General features: G+C 44.3%; 1 protein-coding gene across 4 annotated transcripts in view; it reads right to left on the bottom strand.

Moving 5' to 3' along the window:
* phf14 (PHD finger protein 14) overlaps positions 1 to 26,077 on the bottom strand; it is a 95,321-nt gene that overhangs the window by 61,921 nt on the left and 7,323 nt on the right. For all 4 annotated transcript variants that reach the window (XM_063010241.1, XM_063010225.1, XM_063010233.1 and 1 more), the window contains exons 5-11: positions 16,089 to 16,248; positions 13,340 to 13,451; positions 8,901 to 9,038; positions 7,075 to 7,221; positions 6,704 to 6,977; positions 5,245 to 5,351; positions 2,122 to 2,217 (exon numbers count right to left, since the gene is read on the bottom strand). In XM_063010241.1, the coding sequence (XP_062866311.1) occupies positions 2,122 to 2,217; positions 5,245 to 5,351; positions 6,704 to 6,977; positions 7,075 to 7,221; positions 8,901 to 9,038; positions 13,340 to 13,451; positions 16,089 to 16,248 (1,034 nt within the window). The remainder of the gene's footprint in view (positions 1 to 2,121; positions 2,218 to 5,244; positions 5,352 to 6,703; positions 6,978 to 7,074; positions 7,222 to 8,900; positions 9,039 to 13,339; positions 13,452 to 16,088; positions 16,249 to 26,077) is intronic.

Genomic DNA, 26,077 nt, shown 5'->3' with positions numbered 1-26,077 from the left:
TAAAAAAAGTGCTCCCACCTGAATGTGGCATCCAGACACAAACAGAATCTGAAGCTTATTCGCTCACATTCACCCCAGTAATATGAATTATTATTTTGATCATGCTTAATTGTTCAAAATGCCACACTCTGGTGGCACAGTGGTCTGTCACGCTAGCCAACCACCACTGAGAAGATGTTTAAATCTAAGCGGGCATCTACACTAACATGTCTGGTTATCTGAAGGGGGCAGAAGTCCTGCGATCGATCGGCTCCCTGTCCATGATATTGCACCCTGTGTTTACCTGTGGATCCGGACCCACTGCGACCCTGACAATAATACAGCGGTTGATAAAAATGAAGTGAAATGAAAATTTTAAATGCCAAATCTGATCCAAGAAGTCACACATCCAACGTTTGAACATGCTGTTATTGTTCTCAATTTCCTGAGTTTTGCAGACCATTTAAGTGCATTAGGCGCTGTTATTTAAACATAAAAGAGAGGTTGGAACATGCCAGACCTCCGCGTTTACCGCTCATTAAGTGGCCGTCACCCATGGCGACGTGCCTCTGCGATGCGGTTGCCATAGTGAGTGGGAGGGGGGTCATGGGGCTTTTAGCGGCCAATGACAGGTCAATCAGTTAGCACAAATGGAAGAATTTTGCAGCCATTACGCCGAAGAGAATTACCCAACGCTAGCAACCCCATGGGGTGCTGGCCACAGCAGAGACCTCTCTCAATCTCCACTGATTCTCGGAGAGCCGACGCAGAACGGTCCGAGCGGTAGATTCCAAAAATCGAAATAGAAATGACGAGCGATTTGCTGGTGGAGAAGAACCAAAATATGTGCTAGCACTCTGGCTGTGTTCGAAATCGCCTACTACACACGGTATACTAGTAGTAAGCAGTATAGTAGGGCAATGCATCAAAAATGAAAGACTAAATGAAATGTACTTAATTAATAAAATTGATCTGTGATGATTATCAATCTGGTCCCACTGTGGTTTATATGCCTGTTAAAATTCCTTTTTTAATTATTATCATTTTTCTTTGCCCATTTTTGTTCCGGTCCCATACTGTATTTGGTTGCACACAGATTTGGAAGCCCATTTTGTTTGTTTATTTGTTAGGATTTTAACGTCATGTTTTACACTCTTCGGTTACATTCATGACAGGAACGGTAGTTACTCATTACACAAGGTTCATCAGTTCACAGGATTATATCGAATGGACAATTTAGTGTCTTTGAACTGTGGGAGGAAACCGGAGCACCTGGGGAATACCCACGAGGACACGGGGAGAACATGCAAACGCCACACAGAAAGGACCCTTTGGAACCCCATCAGTACGCTGGTAGGATGTAGCAGGCTATTTCAAACACAGCCTCTGTCTAGACCAGTGGTGTGTAAGCAGAACCGTGCACATATGATGCGATTCTGTAAAACAGCCAAACCATTGGGAGGCACGCTTGTCAGTGCACTCTCAGTGCTGGTCCCAAGCCCGAATAGAAAGAAGAGGGGTGTGTCGGGAAGGGCGCAGGACCTTCTTGCAGTGAGGCGACAGTGCTACCCACCGAGCCACCATGCCACCCAACAAATTGGAGGTAAACTACATTACATAAAGGTCTAAATTACATTAGCAATTTCGTTTATTAAATGTTAGTTAAAGTAACAAAATTTTAGGTATTAAATTTCACGGTTCTGTAAAGCAGATTATTACAAACAACTACTATGTTAAATTACAGGTCTATGTATGTTTAGAAAATCAGCTGAGCTGAGAGTGAGCTGTCCTGAAACAGCTAAATAAGTTTATGGGGGTCAGTAACTTACAAGGCCTACAAGAAACCATCATTACATATAGGGTTTCCACGGGTTCTCCTTGTCCAGATAACATTTTGAATGGTCTGAAATCCTTTCATGTAACAGCAGCAAAGAAGAAATCAGGAGGGGGCAAATACTTTTTCCCGGCTCTGTATTTGCAACTGAAAACACATAAGGAGGCTGAAGACCCTTCAAAGCCACAACAGCGTGATGCAACCAATATTGTTAAAGTGACTGTTGTGTATGAGGGGTAAATCGAGACGAAAATAAGACTGAGAGCAGGGTTAAAGGTCCGAGTGGATGTGGATGAGGGGAGAAGTACCTGTCCGACGATGTCTCCCATCACGGTCCATATGGACTGGCCTTCGCTCCTCAGCAGGCCGTTGACATTCTGCAGGTCCTCCAGAGACTCACACAGCTAGAAAAGATAACACGGCAGCACAGTGTGAGATAAGACAAGGACGTGCCGCTGTCATTCACACACATGTACACACATACACACACACACACACACATACAAACACACACCATCCAAACACACACCATCCAAAAGCTCTATTTGTATTGGATTAGTTTATCAGGGAGATGTAATACAGTTTTCACAAGTCTCCTGAGCAATGCACTCGAACGGTAATAAAATTACATGGTCACATGACCATCATCTCGTCAAACCGGAGTACCCTTGTCCTAACGCTGCCGAGTCCTTTTCATGCCGTCTGTTATATGCCTTTTACTCAAAAGTGGCTTCCATCCCGCCACTCTTCACTTTTAAACGTAGGCTTAATTCACATGATAAGCGTTTTGTGCTTTGTTGTCCATGAGGCTGGGCGCATATTGCCACAGTGTTTAAGTCAGCTTTCTGTTAGCTGTGCCTGTGATCAGCAAGCTTAAAAACAATTCACAACACTGTCTGAAATGTATAACGGTTCTAATTTAGAGCAGTGTACACAGGTTCAGGCTTTTGTAAAACACTAAGGATCAGTTTCTGCCGGTCAGGGGCAAACTGGGTCAAAGCTCAATCAGAGTAAACTTTGAGCACAGTGGCAAGAGGTAAAAACCAGGCACCAAAGCGGCAAATCTGGTAGCACGGTGGCAAGGTAAGCACTCCATAGAAAACAATGCCATGCATAATACACCGACCAGGCACAACATTAAGACCACTGACAGGTGAAGTGAATAACACTGATTATCTCTTCATCATGGCACCTGTTAGTGGGTGGGATATATTAGGCAGCAAGTGAACATTTTATCCTCAAAGTTGATGTTAGAAGCAGGAAAAATGGGCGATTTGAGCGAGTTTGACAAGGGCCAAATTGTGATGGCTAGACGACTGTGTCAGAGCATCTCCAAAACTGCAGCTCTTGTGGGGTGTTCCCGGTCTGCAGTGGTCAGTATCTATCAAAAGTGGTCCAAGGAGGGAACAGTGGTAAACCGGTGACAGGGTCATGGGCGACCAAAGCTCATCGATGCACGTGGGGAGCGAAGGCTGGCCCGTGTGGTCCGATCCAACAGACGAGCTCCTGTAACTCAAATTGCTGAAGAAGTTCATGCTGGTTCTGAAGGTGTCAGAATACACAGAGCATCACAGTTTGTTGTGTATGAGGCAGCAAAAGGGGAACCAACACAATATTAGGAAGGTGGTCATAATATTATGCTTTATCGGTGTATATGAATGCAGTTGCTGTTGGGTTTTCTTACCTTCCCCACCAAGGCCTGTCCTAGCCAGATGCCAGACAAGTTTAAAAAACAATTTTTTTTAATTTTTTAAGGATAATGAGGTCCTAGGAAGACTTAAAGCCTTATTGTTTTGTATCCTTGCCCTGATCAACGTCTTGCCACAGCTTGTTTGTGGAGCTCCACAGTGCTTTGGACTTCGAGGCTGGTTGAGTGTCCTGACAATCCAGTGTAAATTGTAAATCTGGGAGTGTGTTTTGTCACAAGAGCCAGCACAAGCGGTGAAGGAACACAAGGGACAGAGTGTGACCATGGCTGTATGTAAGAATAAACCAGTGGCTGGTGTAAAGAGGCGGCCGGCAACATCACACGTAACTAAATTAGCACAGTATCCCACAGACACACTCCAAAATCCTAAAATATATGAATTTCTTCAAATGTTATGGTTTTGTTCATATTGCTCAGGGTCAGATACAGAGTTAAACACATGCGACTGACACTTTTATCACATGTTAGAATTACTGTTCTTCATGCTTCAGGTTTTTGTCCTCATGTTTGACACACTTTATCTGCTGAATGAGTGCAGCGACGGTCACAGCGCTTCGCACAGCGATGCATCATCGTCTGCTTTCAAGGCCGGGGACGTCTCGGAGCGACTCGAGCTGCGCAATTAGCAACGCACACTCCATTAATAACACCTAATCTGCGTCGGGCTGGAGAGACTGGACGCAACATTAACTCGCCTGCACTCCTCCCTCTTACTCCCTACATCAGTGGACCTGGTCCACAGAACGCCACTGGTCAGGAGGTGTGAACCGAGCCTGCTCCTACTTTTACTTGCACAGCGGCCTCCAAGGTTTTGGCAATGTGAAGCAGTTGGAGCCTAGCGGTTCAGGTACTTGACTAGTAATCAAAAGGTTTAGGCCCCACTACTGCCAGGTTGCCACTGTTGGGCCCTTGAGCAAGGCCCTTAAACCTCAATTGCTTAGACTGTATACTGTCACAGTACTGTATGTCGCTTTGGATAAATGTAAATGTAATTTATATACAAGATTCCAAATGTAATTCATGTAATTAATAAAGCTTGTTCCCATTAAAGCCCTGTGATGGATTGGCACCCTGTCCTGAGTATTCCTGCCATGCACCCAGTATTGTGCCCAGACCTGCCGCAACCCTGACCAGGATAAAGCAGTTAATGATAAGTCAATGTAAGCTGGGTGTGCCAGGTTACAACTAAGCGTATTTGTTTAGAGGTGTGTCCATTTACTTTTGGCCATATACTGTATATTAGATAAAAAAGGGGTTGAATAGTTGGTTCCCATCTCTGTATTATAAATACATTCCAGAACCAGCAGAGTGGACTGGCACAGCCACATGAGTTCGAGGGACCTGGATTGGATGTTTTGCATGTTCTCCCAGTGCAGGTACAGGTTTTCTACACTATATGGGCAAAAGTATCCGGACACCCCATTCCTAAACCATGGGTATTATTAATAGCCTTTAATCTTATTGGAAGACTTTCCATAAGATTTTGGAGTGTATCTGAACTATCTGAGCTCAATAAATAGTAAGGGGTGTCCCAATATTTTTGTCCATATAGTGTCTCTGTACCTCCAAAGCAAAATCAGGTGCTCTTAAACGCCCCACGGGAGGCAGTGAGGGACTGAATGGGTAAAACATGCACTGTGGGTTTCCAGGAGACCTCTGTACCCACCGTGACCCTGACCTTACACACTGATAAATGAACAAGGTCACTGCTGTCCGTTTTTACCTTGTTGTACTCTATGTGCAGCTTCTCCTGCTCGTTCTCCAGCTTGTCTTTCAGGTTCTTCTGCTCCATGATGTTGTCCTGGATCTGGATCATCCTCATGTTCCGCTCTGAATACCAATGGACACACACACAGATCAATACAGTGACGTTATCTGCTTACAGGAGGGAAAAATCCCATCACACACACACACACACACACAGCGCTGATGGAGGAGAGGCCTCCTGCTGCAGCCTAATCGAGTGTGTGCCCAAGGTTACACCGCGCATCTGCTCTGGCGTCGCTCGTTCGGAGGGCGAGTGGCTCCTTCACGACGACACGCCGAGTGAAAGGCACGCCTGGCATTCACGCTCTGATCCCACATGCTGTTCTGCACTGTGCCACCAGTGTTATGTGAGAGTGGGCACCAGATGCAAGTGCATGTTTTTACCGCATTCAAATTAGCAAAGCAACAACTGCAGCCGGGCAAACCGCCAGAATGGTCCGTGGCTAGTCTTGCAGGGTCAGACTGTTACTCTGGCATCGATTTTGGCTTAAGGGCGGGTGGAACCAAGAACCCGTTAGAGTGGAAACTAACTCGTTTTGAACTGTAAGCTGATCGACGTCTCATAAAGGCGGAGCTCAAAGTTACGGCGACAGCAGGACCGACTCGTGTCACCCAATCAAACCACTTTGTACTAAACAGTACGGCAAATTAGTGCATGGTGAATTAGTGAATGGTACAGTTACACACTATGTAGCACACAGGACGCAATTTGGGATGCAGCCAAGAAGGAACTCCTTAATAATGTATAAAAAGCACACAAGTGCATCAAAAAACACAACTCAGAACTAAATCAAATGGTAAGCCTATTTAAAAAGCATTCATTTTGCTTAAAAAAAAACTGTAATATTAGCCACATACGCGACATGCACACTAGCCAAGACGAGCTACATGCTAAGATGCATCTTCTCTGACACCTGTGCACGCGCAAACCGCTTCTTTTCACCAGACAGTGGGGATTCCTACAGAAAACCCTACAGGTATGGAAGAACATGCTAAGCTCCCTTACCTAGGATAGTGTAGCAACCACTAGAAACACCATGGCAACTATCTAGCAACATTCTAGCAACCACGTAAGACTGCACGGCAACCAGCTAGAAACACACTAGCAACTGCCCAGGATAGCAAGGCAACCACCTGGAACAGTACAGCAACACCCTAGCAACCGCCTGAAATACTATAGCAACCGCTTAGCACAGCAATAGCAGGTCATTGCCTGAGCTGTACAACCACTCTGCATTTCTTACCGGAAAACACATTTCTACTTAATTAAGTAATAATTATTCATTACAGAAGAGTAGCAGAGGATTATTAAATATTATTTTTTCATAATAGAACTAGGAAATGCTGTTGCTAATTAGTTTTAGTGAAACTAAAACTACGTTAGTGTGATAACGGCGTATGATGATGCAGCATACCGAGGTAGTAGTTGACAAAATCGGCGGTGAGCGCGGGCTGCTTGTGCTTGCGACGCCCGTCCAGGCTGGCGCTGGCATCGGCCGTATCGGTGGCGAACACGTCCGTACTGATACCCATGAGCTCAGCTTTACGTAGCAGCTTCCGCACCGCCGAGGCGCTGGAGGTGAGAGGGCGCGGTAGCTTTTCACGTGGTACCCACGCCTGAGGACGGGTGTTCCGGGATATTTCGGCCTTCGCCCGGTACTGCTCCAGCCGCGCGGTTATTCTCGACTGCTGCCGTACAAAAAGACACAGGGAACAAGTTAATACATGTTTTACTTTTCAGTAGTGAGTGACGTTTTCTAGAGAACACACTGGAGCACAGAAAAACCTGAGCGTCAGCAGTGAGCTGCTTCTCTCGCTCATGCAGAGACACTTTGCAGTAGGACTGAAGCGCCAGGTAGTTTTTCCTCTTCCACTTCCTGTCGAAGCGGTCAGCGTGCTGCTTGCAGTAGGCAAAGAACGGGTCGGCTATGTCCTGGAGAGAAACACAGATCAGAAATTATATATATATTACACCCTTTGGTTACATTCATGACAAAAACGGTAGTTACTCATTACACAAGGTTCATCAGTTCACAGGTTATGTCAAACACAGTCTTGGACAATTTTGTATCTCTAGTTCACCTTACTTGCACGTCTTGGGACTGTGGGAGGAAACCAGAGCACCCGGAGTAAACCCACGCAGACACAGGGAGAACATGCAAACTCCACACAGAAAGGACCGGACCGCCCCACCTGGGGATCGAACCCAGGACCTTTCTGCTGTGAGGCCCTAAATATATATGAAAATTAACTTTAAAATGCATGTTTTAATGGACCAAAGTGTCCTGCATATTGATCTAATTACAAATTTAGGATATATAATTTAAAACATTAATAAAAAAAAAAACCAACACTGGAAAATAGTATTTTTTAAAAAATATTTTTTTAAAAACACTGAAAGTATCCACACACACACTCTTTTGACTAAACAGGCACAAATCCCAACAGACAACCTTCCCCGAGCCTGTTATAAACACAAATAAAGACAACTCTCTGTTAACGTCCATGGTTTTGGAATGAGGAGTCCGTCAAACAGGCTTAAACTCAGGCGTCCACATACTTTTGACCATATTTAAAGCATCACGTGTCTACTCGTTTTCATTTTGCGCCCCCCTTACTCCAGAATTCGAGATAATTCTAATGTATGGTTTCATTATTGGGAGCGATAGGAATATCTCGGCCATTCTGCGCTCTGGAGCCTGCGGTAATGACGTCCTGAATCCTAGACTGGTGTCTGTGCCCGGGCAGATAACTGGTGACAAATACGCTGCGGCACCGAGTCGGTAAATCGTCACTTTTAATGTCTGAGAGAGTTTTATTACGGAGTGAAGTGCAGAAAACGAGCAATAAAGACAGTATAGGCTGCTTCACGTCTCAGCCATTAAACAGTGGACATTTTCTCCTCAGTAATTCACCCCCCCCACACACACACGTACACACATATATACACACATATATACACACACTCTCCCATGAGTCTGTTGGAGGAGGTGCCATTTTGCAGCTCGACGTTCTGGCGGAATCGTTTAGGCTTAAGGCGTCTCGCTGGATGCTATCGGCGCTCTTACCTTCTGATACGCGGCCCTTTCTCACAGCTGACTGGATTAAGTGGATTGAAGAAAGTAGGCACTTTGCCCAAGTGTTTATCAGCACACCACGTCACTTTTATACACCGGCTTTCTCTGATACGGGCTGCACACGCCTGCTCGGAGCCTGACGGGCTGTGACGACACTCAGCTTGGTACTTGGTACTTGCGGTGTGCCACCTCGGGGTTATTCGAGTTTATTTACAATTTAGGCCGAATATGTAACAGCAAAGAGGTTAAATGCATAAGACCCATTCTGTAGAACTATTTCTTCAGCGCACTGGCCAGGGAGAGCCAGAGACTAGCACCCGGCCCCTCTGACGTGTCAAGTGACCAGCCACTACCTTACACAGATGCTTGGTAAATGTATCCATAATACGACTTGGGTCTTCCTCCACTACAGTAGGAGTCGCTGTTCCACCAGCAATAAGGAAACCCTACACCACCTTCCTTCCCTTAGACACGCCCAAAAGTCTGGTTTAACATACCACTGCTGTGAAAAAGTAATCACCCCCCCCATCCTCACCTCTTCTGCAGCAGCCTCAGACAGAAGCCCCTCCCGCTGAGCACACGTGACGTGGAAGTATGAACGGCACATGCCAGCATCACAGCTGATACACACGCCTGTACGGGCGAAGCGGGCGTCCTCACACAGGCTGCACTCCTGCATACACAGAGCTTCATCAGATGCATGTGTGATTGCAACCAGCATTCAGTATACAGTACAATATAGCACACGCAAGATGCAGTTATTCTGGGTATTGTGTATTTTTGTATTGACCAGATTTGGATGTGTTTCCATGAGCGCTTTTGTGGTAAAAACAGTACCAAATCAAGTACTTGGACCAAAATGATCCACTGTGCCAACCTCTAAATACAGAAGCAGCCAGAAGAAAAAAATAATAGTTTTTCAACACTCTACATATAACATTTTTGAATAAAAAAGTCAATAGTAAATTAACGATTCCTATCCGCTACTCTTGTTAAGTGTCACCACATTTTTTATGCCGAATGCCCTTCTTGATGCAACCCTCCTATTTATCCAGGCTTGGGACCAGCACTAAGAGTGCACTAATATGTCTCCCCCAAATAGCTATGTTTATTCCATACACTTTCTTTATTTGTGAGCCCATAAATGTATTTATTTATTTATTTAGTAGGATTTTAACGTCAAGTTTTACACATATTGGTTACATTCATGACAGGACAGGTAGTTACAGGTTACACAAGATTCATCAGTTCATGTTTTTAATGTGAAACACAGTCATGGGCAATTTTGTATCTCTATTTCACCTCAGGCGGCACGGATGGGTTAGTGGGTAGCACTGTCGCCTCACAGCAAGAAGGTCCTGGGTTCGATCCCCAGGTGGGGCGGTCCGGTCCTTTCTGTGCGGAGTTCGCATGTTCTCCCCGTGTCTATGTGGGTTTCCTCTGAGAGCTCCGGTTTCCTCCCACAGTCCAAAAACATGCAGTGAGGTTAATTGGAGACACTGAATTGCCCTAGAAGTAAATTGGTGTGTGTGTGTGTGTGTATGTGTGTCTGCCCTGCGATGGACTGGCATCCTGTCCAGGGCGTTACTGCGTGCCTTGTGCAGGGATAGGCTCCAAACCCCCCCCCCCCCCCCCATCGACCGTAATTGGATAAGCGGATAAGAAAATGAATGAATGAATGAATATTTCGCCTCACTTGCACGTCTTTGAACTGTGAGAACAAACCCACACTGACACGGGGGAGAACATGCAAACTCCACACAGAGAGGACCCAGACCTCTCCACCTGGAAACCGAACCTAGGACCCTCCTGCTGTGAGGTGACAGTGCTACCCACGGAGCCAGCGTGCCACCCAGCCCATAAACAGAGCCCAAAAATAGAACATAATTCGATGTTAGCTCTTTCTGTTTTAGAGCTTGGCATGGTGATTATGTGCAGAGAAAAAAAACACACATTATATAAAATATCTACGTTCATTTCGATTGCATAACTCCATTAGAGAGATGAGCTGGACAAGCAGACATTAAAAGCCCATTTGACTCTTTTAGCAGCACATGACTGAGGAGAAGGTCACAGATTCAGAAAGCTGAAAAAGTGTCAATTGCAGGAGCTGAAAATTAAAATAATAATAGGCTTTTTTCAACACCGGCTGCCTTTTAAACATAAAGAACAATCCATTACAGACGGACTTTAAAGTGCTTTTCAGAGCGATTTGCTTTGCAGCACGAGTGCCGTCGTCTGACACGCTGACCCCAAAACTTACTTTCAGGTAAAAGTAAATGTCAGAAAGAACAATCAACCCGTCTGTAATGACACACCGGGCTGGACAATATGAGCCTGCAGTTACAGTCCTGTGCAGAAGTTTGTACATCCACCTGCAGAATAAAGATTTGAATTTGCTGTATTTGTATTTAAATATGATTATTGTTTTTAGCTATTTGGGTTTCCTGCCGAGAACATGGTGTTAACAGATTTATTATGAACGTATGATCACATCACTGGGTGGCACGGTGGCTAAGTGGGTAGCACTGTCACCTCACAGCAAGAAGGCCCTGGGTTCGATCCCCCTGTGGGGTGGTCCGGGTCCTTTCTGTGCGGAGATTGCATGTTCTCCTCGTGTGCTCCGGTTTCCTCCCACAGTCCAAAAACATGCAGCCAGGCTAATTGGAGACGCTGAATTGTCCTATAGGTACATAGCCGCTAGGATGCATAAACCAGTGCATTGTAGTGCCGGTCCCAAGCCCGGATAAATAGGGAGGGTTGTGTCTGGAAGGGCATCCAGCATAAAAACTGTGCCGAATCCCGCCGGCAACCCCTAACGGGAGTGGATGGATGGATGGATGGATATGATCACATTACTATATGGTACACCGTCAAGTTAATTAAATCTAAATGATATTGAGAATAAAGACAAAATAATATGGCCAAAGAGTGAGTTACAATGAGCGTCATAGGTTTGCCAGTTTAGAAATCTTATTTATGTATTTACTAAAGCAATAAGCCACGAGAGGCCGTACGTTACTGTGATTTTAGCACGGGGATGACGTTTTTGGCACGACGCGAAGCGGAGTGCCTAAAACTTCTTTCCCCGTGCTAAAATCGTAACAGTAATGCACGGTCTCGAGTGGCTTATTGCTTTTATAAAACGGCGGTCAACATAAAATATAATAAATACAACAATGTTTAATTCATAAATGTATTTATTGTGTATAAACTTACAATAAAGCATTCTTCCGCGACGCAAAATAGTTCGATTAACAGTGTTGCTAGGCAACATGAGGGCGAAAATAACATTAAATTTTTCTTTTCAGTGGCGTATTAATATGGAATGATGTGAGGTGGTCCTAGGTGTGAGTTTATCGGGGATTTTACAACGGCTTCGAACGCGGCTCAGCCAATCAGATTTTAGGACCGGAACTATCCGTTTTATAATAGGATTTTAACGGCATGTTTTACACACCTTGGTTACATTCACGACAGGACAGGTAGTCACTCATTACACAAGATTCATCAGTTTAATATCAAACACAGTCATGGACAATTCTGTATCTCCAGTTCACCTCACTTCACGTTAGCGATGCACCGATCCGATATTAAGATCGGATATCGGTGCCGATATTACCAAAATGAGATAGATCGGGTATCGGATAATTAGGTCGATCCATGGGGCCGATACGCTGCCTCAGTAGAGAGGATTCTAATAAGTCAATATTATTCGAACGCGCTACTTAGACAGCGCTTCCATCGGGTTTCGCGTTTAGCATCTTGCCATTAAAACCAATGAATTGAGGTAGCACAGCACGCTAACGTCAATATAACATCTTCCTTCAGGTACCGATAACGGTTACATTTCCTGACAAGCCCGAACTTGCAAATAAAAACACTCGGTACAAGTTTATACAGGTTAAAAATCAGTAATATTTTATTTACGTTTGATAATAACACCATTCGTTTGTCCGCACCGTCAGCCATGTTTATTTTTCTGTGAGAGAAAGAGAGCAGATTTCGAACAGCCTCCTTCTCTGGAGCGCGCACAGGATGACGTAAAATGCGTCTATGTAGAGCGCGCACTAGCTTTTCGAACAGTGTTTGATTACTGATTGTATTATACCAATGTATTCGTTTATTCTCAGGTTCTTCTTCCGCTGCTAGATTTTGAATGACTGTTTACACTACATATTTAAAAAATAAGATTAATTACTGTTTGTGTAACTACTTCAGTTTCAGCTGATACATTTAATTTATTTTAAAATATTTATATAAGTTTGCCTTTTTTATTTTGAATTTGAATGCTGTGCCAAGGTCCTGCACAATTGTTTATTATTTTATTGACAAATAAATAGCAGTTCAGTACATTTATATCTGTGTTAATTATATTTTGTTTTGCAAACTAAGTAATGTTTAAGTCAATCCTGATGCCTTAAGTCTTTCCCACATGATAAAGTATACGGTTTATTAATTCAACGGTATCGGATCGGTATCGGATATCGACCGAAATGCAAAGTATATGTATCGGATCGGTATCGGAACTGAAAAAGTTGGATCGGTGCATCCCTACTTCACGTCTTTGTACTGTGGGAGGAAACCGGAGCTCCCGGGGGAAACCCACACAGACACAGGGAGAACATGCAAACTCCACACAGAAAGGACCCAGACCGCCCCACCTGTGAATCGAACCCAGGGCTGCTTCAGTATACGATTTTATTCTTGGAATCCAAGTGGGTAGCATTCGTGTGTGTCGGAGTAGCACATCATACTGTCAGGCCTCCTCAGGGGGCAGCACGTGGGAACGGTACCAGTGGCAAGATTTCAGTGGGTGGAGGGTAGTTAAATATGAACATTTATAAGCAGTAATGTGCAAATGTGCATATTATCAAGGCCAAAAAACCCTACATGAATAAATTCATTAAAATAATGATAAAAAATCTAAATAATAAACGACTCGGCTAATAACAGCAGGGTTTTGTACGTCACCTTTGCGCCGTATTTAGTGTAGTTCATTTCTGTGAGCGTTACAGGCCGCAGTTTGTCGATGTCGCCGAACGCCACGCCGGGAACATAAAGCGCACACACGACGTGCACCCACCTTCAAACACAACACAGCACACCTTTATTTTAATACCAGTAAAAAACATCCGCTTTACTTTAGTACTTTAGCTTATCCTGGTCAGGGTCACAGAGGGTCCTGATGACAGAAAAACCCTGGACAGAGTGCCAATCCATCTCAGGGCTTCGGCAATCCCCCCCCAGCCCCATCCCCACACCGGACCTAGTGAAGCATGTCTGTGCGGATGCCCGGCTGGCTGATAGCTCTTCTGACCTTGTACCGCTCGCTGTAGGAGCCGGGCTGTGTTTGGAAATGAACTGCTTTACTAAGTTCAGTTCAGTTCAGTCAAATCCCACCTGTTGGTTTAAACATGCTGCAAGTGGAGCTTTTCTCCTGACAGAATTTAAAATGTGGATTCGGTACAGGGGTGCGTGGGGGGGGGGGGTGTAGGGGGGTGTAGGGGGTTGAAGGGAGGGAAGTTGAAGGCCAATATGAAGATATCCATCTGTGGAGAGCGCGCGCTGCTCACTTTAATTTGCTGTGTTTTTCATGCTCTACTGGAGTAGCAAATTCAGGTGCAGGTGAGCTGAGGAGCATCATCAGAGAGATAAGAGCCATCGCTCCAACCTGCATTCTCCTCTCTCTCTCTCTTCTCATACACCTCTCTCACATACTCTCTCTCTCTCCTCACACCCCTCACTCTCTCACCCATTTACCATCGCTCCAACCTGCATTCTCCTCTCTCTCTCTTCTCATCCACCTCTCTCACTCTTTCACATACTCACTCTCTCATTTACCATTGCTCCAACCTGCATTCTTCTCTCTCTCTCTCTCTTCTCATACACCTCTCTCACTCTCTCACATACTCACTCTCTCATTTACCATCGCTCCAACCTGCATTCTCCTCTCTCTCTCTTCTCATACACCTCTCTCACTCTTTCACATACTCACTCTCTCATTTACCATCGCTCCAACCTGCATTCTTCTCTCACTCTCTTCTCATACACCTCTCTCACTCTCTCACATACTCACTCTCTCATTTACCATCGCTCCAACCTGCATTCTCCTCTCTCTCTCTTCTCATACACCTCTCTCACATACTCACTCTCTCATTTACCATCGCTCCAACCTGCATTCTCCTCTCTCTCTCTTCTCATACACCTCTCTCACATACTCTCTCTCTCTCCTCACACCCCTCACTCTCTCACCCATTTACCATCACTCCAACCTGCATTCTCCTCTCTCTCTCTTCTCATACACCTCTCTCACATACTCACTCTCTCATTTACCATCGCTCCAACCTGCATTCTCCTCTCTCTCTTCTCATACACCTCTCTCACTCTTTCACATACTCACTCTCATTTACCATCGCTCCAACCTGCATTCTCCTCTCTCTCTCTTCTCATACACCTCTCTCACTCTCTCACATACTCACTCTCTCATTTACCATCGATCCAACCTGCATTCTCCTCTCTCTCTTCTCATACACCTCTCTCACATACTCACTCTCTCATTTACCATCGCTCCAACCTGCATTCTCCTCTCTCTCTCTTCTCATACACCTCTCTCACATACTCACTCTCTCATTTACCATCGCTCCAACCTGCATTCTCCTCTCTCTCTCTTCTCATACACCTCTCACTCTCTCACATACTCTCTCATTTACCATCGCTCCAACCTGCATTCTCCTCTCTCTTCTCATACACCTCTCTCACATACTCTCTCTCTCATTTACCATCGCTCCAACCTGCATTCTCCTCTTTCTTCTCATACACCTCTCTCACTCTCTCTTACTCACTCATTTACCATCGCTCCAACCTGCATTTTCCTCTTTCTCTCTTCTCATACACCTCTCTCACTCTTTCACATACTCACTCTCTCATTTACCATTGCTCCAACCTGCATTCTTCTCTCTCTCTTTTCTCATACACCTCTCTCACCCATTTACCATCGCTCCTGCATTCTCCTCTCTCTCTCCTCACACCCCTCTCTCAAACTTTCTCTCTCTCCTCCTCACACCCCTTTCTCACTCTCTCATTTACCATCGCTCCAACCTGCATTCTCCACTCTCCCCTCACACCCCTCTCTCACACTCTCTCTCTCCTCACACCCCTCTCTCACTCGCTCTCTCATCCTCACACCTCTCTCACATACTCACTCTCTCACCTATTTACCATCGCTCCAACCTGCATTCTCCACTCTCTCACCTATTTACCATCACTCTAACCTGCATTCTCTACTCTCTCTCTCTTCACACCCCTCACTCTCTCACACCCCTCACTCTCTCACACCCCTCACTCTCTCTCCTCACACCCCTCTCTCTCATACTCACTCTCTCACCTCATTCACTCCTTACCTCCAACCTCACTGCCACCTTACCTCACTCTCACATTTTCTCACTCCAAAAATGTGCACAAATTTAGTAGGAATCAGTGAAGTCAGTAAGAGATACAAGAAGTCCTGGCTCACAATAAAATTTGGTTCCAATTCATCCAAAATGTGCCAATCCAAAAGTAACTGGGCCATGCAATGGACTGGCACCCTGTCCGGGCGTGTTACTTCTTGCATGAAGTAATTCCAGGGAAGTCAGACCCACCACAACCCTGACCAGGTTAAATCGGTGGTAAAATATGAACATGAAATGAATGTGAGTCAGTACACAATATAAATCCACACCTTCCAGCATCCGTCTCTTTGAATATCCCGTCCTGATTGGGGCAGAGCTCACAGCTGGGCATGACTCCGTTCTTACAGGCGTCGCAGAACCACGGCTCGGTGGAGTTCTCCGAGGCCGAACTCATGATGGAGTCGCTCTCACCATCAACCCCATAGCAACCTGAGGAAGAAAATTAAACACAAGCACATCAGCAAAGAAAGCAAAATAAAATATTCAAAATAATATTTCAAGTCTCTTGCATCAGTTTGTTTGCTGTGAGTCTGTAGGGGAAGCAGAAATGTCACAAGAATAAAAGCCAGAAGCTTCGTTTGTGTGCTTCTACCTTCAGCACTCTGGGCTTTTCTTCACGGTTTGGAACAGGGGGTCGTCAGTCAAAGCCCTCTTTTAGTCTATAGCACTACTGGATTCAAACCCTGGACCTCAGAGTAGTAAGTTATCAATGCGTCACCTGGACCAATTTTTCACCAGATAAATGTTTTGTTTATTTTTTGTTTATTTTTTATTTTTATTTTTTTTTCCCCACAATTTTCTCCCCTAATTTAGTCGTATCCAATTACCCTGATTGCGTTACGCTTCACCTCTACCGGTACAACCCTCCACTGCTGACTGAGGGGCTTTGCAACTGACACACGCCCCCTCCGACACGTTTGCAGTACCGACTGCATCTTTTTACCTGCACGAGGCGAGTTCATATGGGGATCAGCTTTGTGCCACACCCTGATCAGCATTATTCCTCTACTCTGTACAGGTGCCATCCCATCAATCAGCCAGCAAAGGTCATAATAGCACCAGTCATGAGGAACCCTGGTCTGGCTAATCCCACCCAGCTAATCCCAACAGCCAATCGTTGTTCATGTGGCCACCCAGCCCAGCTTGATGGCAGAGCTGAGATTCGATACGATGTATTAAAAATCCCAGCTCTGGTGTGCTAGCGTATTTTATTGCTGCACCACCAGCTTAATGTTTTTACAGTTTAGGCCCGGCACATTTTGCGTGAGAGTACAGAAATGATTTTATTACTATTTTGTTGCTGTTTTAGGGGATTTTTTGGTCATTTTTATGACAGCAATCCTTATTAAAGGGGTTAGCATTTTTTTCAGGTTGTGACCTGATAATGAATGACAATTGTAGGTCCTCAGGCGAGACACCGGTTCAGAATTTCCCACCACGGGGTTAACGAGGTGGCGGCAGATCAAATTGGTAATATGACGAAACCGAAAGGCTCGAACGCCGAGCCAATTTCAAAATGTTGTCGTTTTAATTTGCCGGGGCTGTAAAAACAATTATGCGCAGATCGGGTAACCGTGGCACCTATTAAACTCGGCAAACGTGCTCCAAGCTACCAATGTGGCAGGAAATCAGCTTCGTTCCACCGTTTCAGAGATAACGCTCTGCTTCTAATTTAACAGAGCCGCTCCTGGGTGCCGAGAGAGTCCGGCAAATAAACATTTCAGTTCTGAATGCTTATCGTAACCGACGAGTGAATGTGGGCAGAGACCTGGTGCATCCCCGTGACTCGCGGAGAAAAAAGAAAGATAAAAATATGATGCTGAATAGAAGTAAATGGATGTAATTCCAGGTAAAGATTCTTGAAGAATACAAAAATGGGAAACGGAGTTACAAAACAGAGTCAGAAGTTTATAGACACCCCTGTTGCAGGTTTCCATGGTTCTCTATACGTAAAACATCTTCAACAGGGGGGTGGCACGGTGGCTCAGCGGGTAGCACTGTCTCCTCACAACAAGAAGGTCCTGGGTTTGATTCCCAGGTGGAGAGGATTCCTGGTCCGGTCTGTGTGGAGTTTGCATGTTCTCCCCGTGTCTGTGTGGGTTTCCTCCAGGAGCTCCGGTTTCCTCCCACAGTCCAAAGACATGCAAGTGAGGTGAACTGGAGATACAAAATTGTCCATGACTGTGTTTGATATTGAACTTGAACTGATAAATCTTGTGTTACCAGTAACTACCGTTTCTGTCATGAAAGTGTAAAACATGAGGTTAAAATCCTAATAAATAAATAATCCTCTACAGGGAGGAAACCGAAACATGGTTTGGGCTGAAGACCATGACAGTCCGCACTTGTTGATCTTTTTCAGGTGGTTGCTAAAAGCTTTGAGGTTTGAAATGTGCTAATTAGAAGCACCCACTGTACATACTACATAATGGGTTTGTCCATACAAGCTGTGCACACTACGATTTGGGCGATTTATCCCCATAGAGTCATGCTGCCACAAGATGGGTCAGCTGGCTTTGATGCCCTCTGTCTTGTGTTGCTTGTAGCAGACTAGCCCCTGATAATGCCATTTTAATTCCTTAAATAAAAAATATTGGTGCATTTAAATGCGTTCCCTCTGGACAATTAAATTTACCAAAACATGAAAATCGACCAGGGGTGTCCAAACATTTTCGTTAAACTATAACTAAGGCTCTACCTAATTCATAAAAGCGTTTCCAAAATGCTGCAAATGTAAATGCTTAAACATAAAATCTACACAATATGGCCAAAAGTATGTGGACACCTGACCATAAGATTGTGTTCTGGAAAAATTAGATATTATGTTTGATATCACCTAAGTATTAGTATTTTGCTGCTTGTGCATAAAATTCTTATATTGTCCTTGAGGTAGGCTGGGAGTACAGAGATAAGCAACATGTCTGTAGTTAAGCTGCAGAAAAGAAACAACAGTTAGCACAGAATGGAGGTTCCAAAGTCCTACACCTAATGTGATGTGACTAGGGCAGTATACAGAGAGGCCCACAGTTCTGTTCCTGGTTCTTCAGCTATTCCACTGCTGTAGGAACCCACGATCGTGCCAATAAATTCTTCAATCGAGTCAACTGTAATCTTTGTTTTCTTTTATCATCTGACCTTATTTTTCCATGACACTTGCTAACCCACCACGCAACCCTTATCACACCACGTACAGCTTCCACTATACTGAAATAATTCGTGCCCATTCAGTGTAAAGAGTATTTCTGAGGTCAGTCAGACACTGACGTTGATCACAAGACCCATCTCCGGATACTGACGTTGATCACAAGACCCATCTCCAGACACTGATGTTGATCACAAGACCCATCTCCCAAAGACCCCAAGACCCAGCTCATCCTAATGACGTCCATAAATCTGTTGATGCATGCTCAATAATCCAGGTTGGAATCAGTGCTCAGTTTAGCCAACTGTGGTTCCTCCAGACCAAACCCAGCATTCCGCGTCTTTCTGGATCTCGACAGTCCCGTGTGTGAATCAGGTGACTCGAACCAGGCCGATGAGTCTTATTTCAGAAGAGCATGGCCGGAGAGTAGCTGGCAGGACTCTGTGCTCAATACTGATTAGGCTTTGAAGCACGGAGCCGAACTCATCGAGCAAATCTGCGATGTTTCCTTTTGAAGCCGAGATGGGAAGCTGGTAAAAGCTAAGCCACGGGGCACGGCCTAATATGAGCTAAGCTGGGAGAGAAAGTGATGACTGGGGGATAGCTGCGTAATCCCTGAATGAGAGATTAGCTTTGTTGGAAATGATGGGTTGGCAGTTACTGAGAGCCCAGGAGGAAGGTGTCAGATGAATCGGGACAAGTGATTTTAAGGGTATCGAGCTATAAAGGGGAACAGTCACGCTGGGGTTCTTGTATTAATCAAAAAAAGGTTGTTTAAAAGAAATCTGGTGTATAAAGAGTTTTTATCTTTTGGGACCTGCTGAACAAGATGTTGCTTAGTCCTTGTTCAGTTATGGGTTGAATCCCTGCTTCACGTTTCCTTTATTTAAAGATAATTGCTCTCGCTTTGTAACCCTTTTCAGGACGATAGATTTAAACCAGTTTGTTGTTTCTTGCCCCTGTTAATCTAGTCAGTTCAGTAACCAAGGGTGCAGTTACTCTTTTTTTGGATTTCTCCCTTCTATTTCCCATTATGAATCCCCTGCCGCTTTCACAACCCTGATCCCCCTTCCGATACGTGTCCAATCTGCAGCTGCTTTTTATCACCTGCCAGTGTTGGCTTTCATTTACAATTTTGCCATTTAGCAGACGCTTTTATCCAAAGCGACTTACACTACTGTGACGATATATTGTCGAAGCAATTGAGTGTTAAGGACCTTGCTCAAGGGCCCAACAGTGGCAACCTGGCAGTGGTGAGGCTTGAACCAGCAACCTTTTGATTACTAGTCCAGTACCTTAACCACTAGGCTTCCCACACAGAGCCATTTTGCATACTGAAAGCCAGACTAAGGCCCTACCTGTGGAGGCACCTCAACCAGTCCCTCATACCAGTTCCCCGTTCTACCTTCCCTCCCTCAAGCACAGCCAGATGTGTTCTTGAGGACGCCTGGTCAGGTCGAAGGTTCTACTGAGATCTACTCCACAGTGGTAAGCGTTAGCCTGAGTGCCAGCATTTGACCAATTACCTTTGTTTAATTAACTAAAATTAATCAGTGTGAATAAGTAATTGCCCCCATCGTTTTTATGTAATATACATAGAGTACAATGAAATTTGTCAGCCATTGTACGACGTCCCTGGAGCAGACAGGGTTAAGGGCTCAGGGACCCTACAGAGTCTGCATAGCAGAGCCTGGATTTGAACCGACAATCTTCTGACTGATGCTCACTAGGCCAAAGTTGTTCAACCCCCAAAAACCATCGTAGAGAAAAATAAAAACAATGAAATAAACTAATTTTAACAGGCACATAATAACATAAACTTGTACATGAATGCCCCCTTGTGGAGGCTTTACGTTACATTTTGTAAACCACAGTGGAACCAGATTGCATTGTTTGTGTTGCCTGAGTCGCAGAAAAAATCATGGACAAATAGTGGGTCCTGCACTAGTCTACCACCGTCCCTGATTACCTGATTTGATTACCTGTTACTGTGATTAAAACACAGAAAGAAAAATCTTTCCATATGTTTACACATTCAGACAACCTTCATCTAAAGTGTTTCTAAAGTTCTGATTTAAAAGGTGTTAGTGTGATTATCAGAACCACACAAGACAAACACGGAGCAAAGTCACGGCCAATTAGAACTGATAGACGGAGGAGGTGGAGGAAAATGAAAGGAGGTGAGGGGGAACACAAATGGCAGCTGTCCTTTGTCTGAATCAGTGGTGCTAAATCAAAGCTCAATGAGAAGACAAAGAGGCAATCCTTTCAGAAGCAGCGCTCTGGCTTTCACCGAATAATCCAAATCATTCTGCTAACCGGCGGTCCATGGAGGTAATTATTTCCTCATTATGAAAAAGCCAAAAAGAAGCAGCTAGAAAAACAACGTGTGCATACGCAACCAATTTGCTTTTCAATTTCGTTTACCAGGTGCCTCCTTGTTTTCCTCTCTGTTAAAAGCTCTTTAACCCACAAAAGCGGAAACTCCCGTAAAGTTCAAACGGCAAATAATGGAACCTGGGGGGGCGCTGATACAGTAATCTAATCTGTGAGCTCGACCGTGACCAGTACAGATCTACAAATGGACCAGTGAACTCCAGTGATGATCTTCTTAGAAACAGCACTGCTTTTAAAAGTGTGAGAAATATGAACGCACTTCTCTATAAAACAAACACATTTTATACATAACGTCTGAGAATAGCTTTTGTCTGAGATCATAAAAAATACTCTAGTGCCAAAAGTATGTGGACACCTGGCCTGGCCATGAGCTTGTTCATCTAATTCTCAAACCATAAGCAAGTTTGTATATATGTATGTGTGTCCCCAAAAAGATTTGCTAGTTTATTAATAAAGGGGTTAAGAGCCTTGCTCAAGGGCCAAACAGTGGCAACCTGTCAGTGGTGAGGCTTGAACCAGCAACCTTTTGATTACTATTCCAGTACCTTAACCACTAGGTTGTACACTAGTTACACACCAGGCTAAGGACCTGTGGGGGCACTTCTCACTACCAGACTAGTAATCATGAGGTTGCCGGTTCAAGCCCCACCATCGGCAATTGCCACTGTTGGGCCCCTGAGTAAGGCCCTTAACCCTCAATTGCTTGAATTGTATTCTGTGATAACTGTAAGTCCCTTTGGATAAAATTGTCTGCTAAATGCCACAAAAGTAATTCAGTTTTACAGACTACAAGTCATATTTTATTTATTTTTATTTTATTTATTTTAACGTCATGTTTTACTACATTCATGACAGGAACGGTAGTCACTCATTACACAAGATTCATCAGTTCAAGTTTAATATCAAACACAGTCATGGACAATTTTGTATCTCCAATTCACCTCACTTGCACGTCTTTGGACTGTAGGAGGAAACCGGAGCTCCCGGAGGAAACCCACACAGACACCGGGGAGAACATGCAAACTTCACATGGAAAGGACCCGGCCGCACCACCTGGCAATTGAACCCAGGACCTTCTTGCTGTGAGGCGACAGTGCTACCCACCGAGTTGTCTATGTCTTAGACTTTTATGCCACACTTCTGGGAAGCTTTTAAGAGATTTTAGAGTGTGTCTGTGGGAAGCTGTGCCTAGTTTTTCATGCCTGATTTGATTAAAAAAAAAAAAAAACTGTTTACTATTTTTTTGGCCAAATAAAGCTAATTAAAAGTATGTTGAGACCTCATTTTATGTGTAACCTGCCCCACTTATTGATAACAGCTGTATTAAACCAATGATTTAATATATCTTCTTCTAACTTTATAACAGTTTGGGAAAGGCCATGACTGATTCACTAGGTCTGGTGGGAGGGATGTTTAATGGTGTGGCCCTGCGATGGACTAGTGTCCTGTTTGGGGTGTGTTCTTGCATTGTGTCCAGTGACAGACGCAAAACATACCTGCCACAACCCTGTCCAGGATAAATCAACAGTAAAACATGACAAGGAAATTAAATAGCTCTCTAGAATTCTGCAAATATGTACTGAGTTAAAGTAAAGCCTCATAATAAAGTCCTTGGAGGTAGGGTCACAAAAAGCGCTGGCTGAGCCAGTAGGTGTGATGATTTCAGGCCCAGATTCACTGGGCTTGAGCTGAATTTGTGCTTAAAACGAAAGTAAGCAAAACATTGTCACTTTACTCGGTTCATTCTAGAACAGGATTTTTTATGGAGAGCCGAAACATAATAATATAGAGAAACATAATAATAATTAAATAAACAGATTTAATAACTTGTACACGAACGCCCCCTTGTGGAAGCTTTACATTACACCTTAAAAACCACACTGGGACCAGATTGCCACCAATTTCATTAATTAGGTATATTTTGTTTTGGGTTTTGTTTTGATCTGTTGTTTGTGTTACCCAAGTCGTGGTAAAAATCACAGACAACATGTGGGTCGCTTAAGAGAAAGTTTAAAAAACCCAGTTCTAGATGTGAATGTTTCAATTACTGCTAATTTAAATGTTCACAAGATTTCTTACACAGACCCCACAGAGAGAGGAAAATGAATTGTGCACATTTTGGGGAATAATTAGCTTTACGGGCTGGAACTCATTAAGGTCCGTGTGAAATCGATACCAGTCGCATGTTAATTGGTGCTCTAACGAGAGCAAGGACACTAATGGACTCTGTGATGCTGTTTATTGGGGGTAAGAATTTTAATAGCTTTACTTATGAAGTTTTAGGAACTGCTGAAAGACGTTCAGTAAAACTGTTTGATGGAAGAAGGAAAACTGTAATTCGTTAGTAGCCCATATCAGACTCGCTGTGATAAGGGGGGGTGCCGGTTAGCGGGATCATTAATGTCTTTTATATATTTTTTACTTCTTCTTCTCTCTCTTCTTGGTCCTGAACTCTTGAGCTTGTCTGTAAGGGAAAGCTGAGTGACGCTGGAACACTTGCAATCAAGCGGTGAAGACATGCGTGCCCCTAAAGATCCGGATAATCAATGCTTACCCATTATCGCCCCGAGCCAGGTTCTTTATTTTTCTCCGATTTACATTTTCCAGCTCCTGCAGCTAAAAAAGTGCCTAAAATACAAGAACCAGCCAAAAGTATGTGAACACCTGGCTGTGAGCTGATTGGACATTCCATATAAAAAAGTACATTTTACATTTTGGGCATTTAGCTGACGCTTTTATCCAAAGCGACTTACAGTACTGTGACAGTATATTGAGGGTTAAGGGCCTTGCTCAAGGACCCAACAGCGACAACCTGGCAGTGGTGGGGCTTGAACCAGCAACCTTTTGATTACTAGTACCTTAACCACTAGTACCTTAACCACTAGGCTACAACTGCCCTATAGTAGTCATGACTAGTAGTGTCCAGTCTTCTGTTTTCTGTTCAAAAGACTTGTCTCTAATATGTCCATCGTGGGACCACGGTCAAACCACCCACCCTCCCCAATCAGACATAGCCAATTATGTTTGTATGTAGACACCCGCCCTGACAATAGCGCCTCTGTGGATTCAAACCCTGGATCTTAGCGGAAGTGGGCAATCTACCCCTGGGTCATGACCCACCCAAAGGTCGCAGAAAAAAAGAAATAAACAAATTTTAAAAGGTACATAAAAGGGAACAAACTTCACAAATGCCCCCTTGTGGAGGCTTTACATTACATCTTGTAAACCACAGTGGGACCAGATTACCATCATTTTTATTACTTAAGCAGATTTTGTTTTGTGTTTCATATTGAGGTGTTGTTTGTGTTGCCTGGGTCGTGGTAAAAATCATGGACAAAATGTGAATCACTTGAAAAAAAAGTTGAGGCGCGGAGGTGGCGCTGCGGGATATTTTGCTAGCACACCAGCGCCGAGATTCTGAACATTTCGGTTCGAAACTCGGCATTGCCACCGGTCGGCTGGGCCCCATCTAGCGGGCATAATTGGCAGTGCCTGCAGCAGACACATTTCTGCAAGGGCGGGGTGACCGGACTATGTGGGTGGGGTCTTAAAACGCTGTGTAAGGACCCTAATTAGCAGATAGAGAGGTGCCTGTGCAAAATGCATGGGTGAACTAGGGTTCCGTCTAGGGTTGCACGCGGGTCAAAGGAGGCGTGAGCAGCAATATACTCACCTCGACCGCAATCAGGGATCCCCAGCAGTGGAAGACAAATTGGCTCCGCAAAAATGAGAGAAAATGCATAAATAAAATAGAAAAAAAAAGATTAGAAAAACCCCAGTTCTACAGCAATATTAAGTTGAAGGAGGGTTGGAGCGATTGAAGACTTGTTTGTGCGTCAAATCTGTCCCATAAGCTACCATTTGAAAACCTCAGCCGAATAAAAATGACCTTAAAATCCAGTCATTTCAACTCTCTTCCAATGAGATACAGACAAAGTATAGCAGTGTGTGTGTGTGTGTGTGTGTGTGTGTGTGTGGTTTCAGGGGCTGACTCTGCAACACTACGTTTGGCCCATCAAAGGCCCCTGACTGCTTCAAGGTCACCCCTCTGATTCACTGCTACAGGGAGGTGAAACAGCACTTACCAAGTAAGCTGATGCTACAGGATGTGTGTGTGTGTGTGTGTGTGTGTGTGTGTGTGTGTGTGCTGGATGATTTTCATGATTAATTAGGCTAATCTGAATCAATGTTTTAACAAGATCAACGTGAAAAACGTGACCCCGTGTGTGATGTAGGGATCTGAGCACATCGTTATGAACACAATATGTTTTAATAAGTGTACCTGTCGTCGAGATGTCCTGCCACGCCCTTTTGTTTGGTCCGCAAACCAGTAAATACAATCACACACTGTGAAACTCCTGCAGTAGGTGGGCAGGGCCGAGCTAACTGATGGAGGAGAAATGTGGGACTTGGTCTCTGTACACACGTGCGCATTATGGCTCAGCCTGTTTCAAGCTATTCATATTTTGTCTGTGATTTTTACTGCGACCCAGACAACACAAATGACGCCTCAAAACAAAATATACTTAACGAAACCGGTGGCAATCTGGTCCCACTGTGTTTACAAGATGTAACATAAAGCCTCCACAATGGGGCGTTTGTGTACAAGTTTATTTTATGACTTAAGTATTATTATTTTTCTCTGTGACCCATCTCGTTAGAAAAACCCAGGGAGGATTTGCGAGTGACAAGGAATTAATGGGAATCCTTGGCAAGTGG

Source organism: Trichomycterus rosablanca, chromosome 2, assembly GCF_030014385.1.
Source record: "Trichomycterus rosablanca isolate fTriRos1 chromosome 2, fTriRos1.hap1, whole genome shotgun sequence".
Classification (NCBI taxonomy): Eukaryota; Metazoa; Chordata; class Actinopteri; order Siluriformes; family Trichomycteridae; genus Trichomycterus; species Trichomycterus rosablanca.
Note: the sequence above shows the minus strand (reverse complement) of the source record. Positions and strands in the feature narration are given on the sequence as shown.